The sequence below is a fragment of the Tachysurus vachellii genome, chromosome 26 (genome assembly GCF_030014155.1).
Source record: "Tachysurus vachellii isolate PV-2020 chromosome 26, HZAU_Pvac_v1, whole genome shotgun sequence".
Lineage (NCBI taxonomy): Eukaryota > Metazoa > Chordata > Actinopteri > Siluriformes > Bagridae > Tachysurus > Tachysurus vachellii.
Window position 1 is genome coordinate 13,091,117 of NC_083485.1, and position 6,655 is coordinate 13,097,771.

Below are 6,655 nucleotides of genomic sequence, written 5' to 3' on the forward strand. Positions count from 1 at the left end.
GGGTTCTTCAGCTTGTTCCTCTAAAGTATTGGGTTCTTCAGCTTGTTCCTCTAAAGTATTGGGTTCTTCAGCTTGTTCCTCTAAAGTATTGGGTTCTTTAGCTTGTTCCTCTAAAGTATTGGGTTCTTTGGCTTGTTCCTCTAAATCACTTAGTTCTTCAGCTTGTTCCTCTAAATTATTGGGTTCTTCAACTTGTTCCTCTAAAGCACTGGGTTTTTCAACTTGTTCCTCTAAAGAAATGGGTTCTTTAGCTTGTTCCTCTAAAGCACTGGGTACTTCAGCTTGTTCCTCTAAAGCATTGAGTTTTGTTTTATTCTGTAGCCATTGACTGAGAACAGAGAACCAGTATGATTAGTCAGCTTCTTATGCAATAAGTTAACTGACTGGCATCCAGTCAGGTACAACCAGTAGGACCTGATTCCACCATCTCCACCCAGTTCGTACCAACACATTGAGCTTGTATGAGGTTCTCTTCCTATTTTACCAATCATTTAATTCTGATCCCTGCAACCTTCACAACAAAGGTGAGACTCAGATTTACTTTAATGCTATGCTGTGATTGTCATACAGAGTATAGAAAAATGATTGAAAATTGCTTATGATATTCTTTTTAAAAACTAATAATTTTTATTAATGATTTTTACCTGTTGCATTCTTCTTGCATTCAGTTATTCTGTTTCACATAGACAGTACATTTATGCATGATTTGATTAATAATTTGCTTACTTGTGTGTTTTAAAGGCCTCAAGATGTCATTTTTCCAAAAATTATTTAAAGGATTAGTTGATGACAAGTCAAAAGACAACTCGGTTTGTTCAAAGCTTATAGTTTTTTGTTTATTTGTGATATGTCTGTGCTTAGTTTTAAAGACAACATTTGCTAAATCTCTTATCTTTTAACAACAGGGAAAAGGTTCTTCTAAAGGAAGCGTCACGACTTACTATGGCACCGTCCGGCCTGATCCCAACTTCAGTGCCAGCAGAGATGCTGCAGCTTTACAGACAGCTATTGACACCAAAGGTGGGGCTTCAGTAACTAGCAGTTAGCAAATTAAACTCAAACATTTTGCACTTTCTTAAAATATATGTGTTCGTTTCAATCTCTGGTCATTGTGAGAAACGGCATTCAAATGCTTTACAGTATGTGTGCGTGCATGTGTGTGTGAGACATAGAGAGAGAGAGAGAGAGAGAGAGAGAGAGAGAGAGAGAGAGAGAGAGAGAGAGAGAGAGAGAGAGAGAGAGAGAGAGAGAGAGAGAGAGAGAGAGAGAGAGAGAGAGAGAGAGAGAGAGAGAGAGAGAGAAAAAGATAGAGGGGAGACAGAGAGAGAGAGAGAGAGAGAGAGAGAGAGAGAGAGAGAGAGAGAGAGAGAGAGAGAGAGAAAGATAGAGGGGAGACAGAGAGAGAGAGAGAGAGAGAGAGAGAGAGAGAGAGAGAGAGAGAGGGAGACAGAGAGAGAGAGAGAAAGACAGAGAGAGAGAGAGAGAGAGAGAGAGAGAGAGAACCTGCTGGTTAATGGATATTTAATGGATATCTTACCGTTGTAAATACTGTATATAAAACACTATGCTAGCACACTTAAGCTCTTAAATTTTGTAATTTTATGGATTTTTTAAGCAAAAAAATACTGGTTTATTTATTTACAGAAGTTTTACTGATTTATTTCATTCTGAAAAAATACTGTATGTAAAAATGTTACTGTATGTTTAGCTGCAAGCTTCAAAATGTTCACACAAGATTACTGTAAAAACTAATGCGCTTAAATGGCTAAGGTGAATTCTTCTTAATGTGATGTTTGCTACAAAACATTTACCTAGCTAGGTTAGCTAACTAGTGCCTGATATGTTCACTAGCTCATTTTTAAGTGTTAGCTAGTTTTATGCTAACTAGCTATTTTGCTACAACAGCTAAATGCTACTTTGCTCAAGGCCGGAAAACCTTTCTATGTTAATATTTTTATATATAATTATAATCATGGTTTTCACTTTGTTATGCTTTTACGGTGAAACGAATATTTATTAAATGAAGGTGGCCAATTTTTGGTTAATTAACATGATATTTTTTCCTGGTTGAAAATGTAACAATTGCATGTGTCTATAAAGAAAATGACATAAATTTAGTTGAAATAAACAGTTTATTTCCAGTTGTATATGTTCTAATAAAGTTCTAATAAGTTATAAGTTCTAATAAATTGTGAATAAGTTGGTGGTGTTTCAGGTTGTGTAGCATCTCGAGATGATTCTTCTCTCTCTTTCTGTGTGTGAAGGTGTGGATGAAAACGCCATTACAGAGATTCTAGCTCGAAGGTCTAACTCTCAGAGGCAGGAAATCAAAGCAGCTTTTCAACAAGAAACTGGAAAAGTGCGTCTAAAATCTGCACACTATCTGTCACACGTGATATCGATTTAGCATGCTAATATAAGCTTGTTATTATTTTTATTAGGATTTAATGAAGACTTTGGGTTCGGTTTTGAAGTCCCACTACAAGCATGCGTCCCTGGGCCTGCTCATGACTCCGCCGCAGTACGATGCACATGAACTAGGACAGGCCATGAAGGTAAAGCAGAGGAATTTTAATTCATAGCTTATAACTATCTCTTTTTTATATTTTTTATAGGGTCTATAGAAATGTAAATACTTCTTCAAATTTAGGGTTTGGGAACCAATGAAAAGGTGCTGGATGAAATTCTGGGGACAAGATCAAACCAGGAAATTATATTGTTAAAAACTGCCTTTAAAGAGGGTAAATACTATAGATCTGCACATGCTGTGTATATTTCTCAATGTAGATACTTACAAGTGTTCATTTAAATTATGTCATATTCCGTTCACAGCGTATGGAAAGGAATTGGAGCATGATATTCAGGGTGACACACACGGACATTACAAGACGGCTTTACTCGCCTTGTGCAAGGTACGGATCTATAACTTAAAGAATATAACTTAAAACAAAGGTTACATATTTTTTAATGTGATTACCTTGTGTCACTATGTCGGTGTTATGAAGCAGGTTTTCATGTTAATATGTCCAGCAAGTGCCAAGAAGATGCAGCAGCACATCTTTTAGAAGAATTGTCACATTTGGGCTACCAGAAGTCCACTGAGCTACAATGTCATTCATCATGACGCTCGAACAAAATTCAGCCTATGAGCTGTTATAACAGTCTTATGCCTTACATTTATCAAGATGTTGTCATTAAAACTAAAATAAATGTTTTCAGCCTTCATGTCTGCCTTCACCTGCTGAAATATAAACGTGTAATGTAGGAATATGACACTCAAATGGATGTTGACCTGTAAAGTGTTATAACTGCTGTATGTCAGCAAAACCTTTTCATGTGATTTATGACGTTGAGCTGAAACTGAACATACTCAGCTTTCATGTCAGCTGATACCTGCTAGAATACAGAATTATAAATTCAATTTGTGTATTGGTTTATATTATTTAAGCGTAAGTCACCCTGTAAAGGCTTATAACAGCTTTATGTCAACAAAAATCTATCATAGTTTATGTTAAGATATTGACATGAAAATTAACATACTCAGCCTTCATGTCAGCTGATACCTGCTTTTAAATGTGTGTAGGTTTCTGTTGTTCAAGCGTGAGTCAGTCTGTAAAGGGTTATAACAGCTTTATGTCAACTGAATTCTATCAGGTTCACATTTTGACATTGACAAGATTAATACAAATAGCTTAAATGTCAAATGAAGCCTGCTGGAAGATGTCTTTGTAAATGTGTATGTAGGTTTATGTCAGTTGTCATAAAAGGATTATGAAGCTTTATGAACATTACCTGATCTGCTTTATTAACACAGGGGACAAGAAATGAGGATCATGACATTGATGATGGGCTCGCAAAAAGTGAGGCCAAGGTGAGGTCTCTTATCTTTCTGCAAGAGTCAATATTATAAGACAAATATTTAATATTTTAAAAATCACTGTACAGATTAGAAGGCTTTAAATAATTCAGCCTTTAACCCTAGAAACTTTATAAACACATAAATTTCATGCAGTGCTGTAATGTTGGGTTTAAATTGTTCTCTCAGTCTCTGTTTGAAGCTGGAGAAAAAAGGCTTGGGGTCGTGTCTTCTGTTTTCATCGACGTTCTGACCTCCAGAGGTGACGCCCAGTTGTGCAAAAGTAAGCTGTCAAATGATTAACGATGAATTAATCAATTAAATAAACCAAGATGGCAGCAAGACGCACAAGCCATTGGTTTACGAGACAAGAGAAAAGTTCCTGCCTATTTCATTTCTATCGGCTCACAAAACTGTTATAGTTCACGATATAAAATTGCCACAATGTAAACATTTCCCGCTACGGGAAACGAAAGCGTCTTGTCTTTCATATCCAGCGTCCTTTCCCTTTCGGTGAATCAGTTCCTTTACACCAAATGTAAAAGCAAAGGAAAAACAAAATAGTAAAAGTTTACAGTTCCTGTTGCTGTAAGTCCATGTATGTAAGTAAACTACTGTATAAATGTTGTCACTTCTGTATTCGATTTGATTGTGTGTGTGTGTGTGTGTGTGTGTGTGTGTGTGTGTGTGTGTGTGTGTGTGTGAGATCAGTTTTCAAGCAGTATGAAAAGTTAAGCCCACAGGGATTTGCTCAGGTCCTGATGCATGAACTACATGGAGACACAGAGGGTTGCCTAATGACCTTGGGTAAGCGTAAACTTCTAAATCCGCAAGACATATGTAAGACATTTTGATATTCAGTAGCATAAATGTTTTTTTTCTTTTGTATAGTCTACACAGCACGTCTGTAAGTCACTCTGGATAAGAGCGTGTGGCAAATGCTGTACATTTAAATGCAGATATGTAGCATTCCAGTTTAGCATGTTAAGCTCACGTTGCTGGTTAAGCATGATTACTCAACACACCTACACTTTTATTTGTTTAAATCTGCATTGTACTGAAGTTCTGAGTGTGACTAAGGAATGAGATTGTTGTTTATACAGTGAAAGCAGCCTGGAACAAACCTGCCTACTTTGCTGAAAGGATTCATCTGGCCATGAAGGTAAAACATTACGCTTAAGGATTGTCTATCTATAAATTTTTCTTTATAGATTTATTAATGATTTAAAAAATGGAAAGTGATCTGGATTTTTTTATATTTTGGATAATTAATTATTGGCACCCTTCAAGAAAACAAGGAGACAACACACACACACACACACACACACACAGAAATAATGAGTGAAATGTTCTGTGTGAACAGAAGGTGGCAGTGAAGACGATGAAGAGTTTCATTTTAAAGGGGTGGGTGCACGATGTTGAAAAAATGCTTCAGAAACCCGAGTCGGCCCGACTAACAAAATAAACGTGTAGCCAATTAGCAGAAAGGGGCGTGTCTTGTCAATATGCAACAGAGAGAGTGTTCAGTGCACATCTCTGCCGTTACCTCTGCCTCGGGATCTAGGTGTTGAACGTCGTCTTCCGCCTGAAACGGAGCTAAACTTTTCACGGTACAACACACAGTACTACAAAAACACATTTGTATTACCATAGTATTACTCATTGAGTTCATTTACTGATAAAAATATCCCCTCGGCCAGCTGCCCCAGCAGGTTCCACCATAATAGTTGCCTGGGTTACGAATGTATGTGTAGGGCGGAGCTATCAAAACATGGGTGACACCCATTTGGGTTAGGGGCGTGTTTGTTTTGGTGATTTCAAATGTCAACATTGGCTCTCAAACATTGTGCACCTCACCTTTAACACCGAACTTCAGTATTTTTTTATTCATCGTTAGTTTCAGAATTATTGGCTCACTTTACATCTGTTCAAATGAAACTTTCATTTTCACGTATGATGCACTTTTGCATTTATAATATCAGCATAATATGAGGCATGATCCATAGTTTGCATTTTATGTTCCTCTAATACTTCTTTGGAATGCCATGGTTTTTATAAATACATACTATTATTTGATAAAGAAGTTCCAATGAAAATGCTTTTTATTTAAAGTTTACGTTTCATATACGAGGGGTGCCAATAATTTTGCATTCCCTGGAGTTTTGATTAGACCTGCTCCTTCCCCAGGGCATGGGGGCCGATTGTGACACGATGACTCGGATCATAGTGAGTCGCTCTGAAGTGGACCTGCAGAAAATTTTGCAGGAGTATAAAAGGATGTACGGGAAACCACTTCAGCAGGACATTCAAGTGAGACATACAGTACTCATTTCTAATTACAAATAAAAACTGCAAATGATGTTTAAAACGTCTGTGTTCACTGATGAATTGGTCTTTACAGGCAGAAACCAAGGGAGATTATGAGAAACTACTTCTGGTGCTCTGTGGAGACCAAACAGGAGTCTGAGCATGAATTTTCAATATGTTTAAGATATTTTAATTTAAATTGTTTCATATAAAAAAAGTCAATCTGTGTGTAATTACATCCTGTCTTAATAAAGCTACTTCCCTGAAACGTTGCCAGTTGTTTGACGTCAGTGTTTTTTGTCTTCTGCCTGTTGATCTCAGATGAGTGTCTCTCCCCTACGAAGTGCCGTAGGTGTAATCTGAGACAGACGCTAACCACTGGTCCACGTTCACATCCATGCACACTTTAAACTGCGTCCGTAGGGAGCTACTGCTTGTCTGCTGATCTTCTTAGCCTTAGTTTACAACTATGTTGTCAACATTATAGCATAA

At 37.2% G+C, this 6,655-nt stretch overlaps 1 protein-coding gene across 1 annotated transcript; it reads left to right on the plus strand.

The window, feature by feature from the left end:
• The first annotated feature begins 424 nt into the window (after nt 1–424).
• On the plus strand, nt 425–6,435 carry LOC132840844 (annexin A1-like). Its single transcript, XM_060862884.1, has 13 exons — nt 425–524; nt 742–809; nt 906–1,020; nt 2,265–2,359; nt 2,442–2,555; nt 2,651–2,741; nt 2,833–2,912; nt 3,815–3,871; nt 4,046–4,139; nt 4,568–4,663; nt 4,960–5,018; nt 6,044–6,166; nt 6,258–6,435. The coding sequence occupies exons 2-13, from the start codon at nt 750–752 to the stop codon at nt 6,321–6,323; spliced, it is 1,050 nt and encodes a 349-aa protein (XP_060718867.1). The 5' UTR covers nt 425–524; nt 742–749; the 3' UTR covers nt 6,324–6,435.
• Nucleotides 6,436–6,655: the final 220 nt, after the last annotated feature.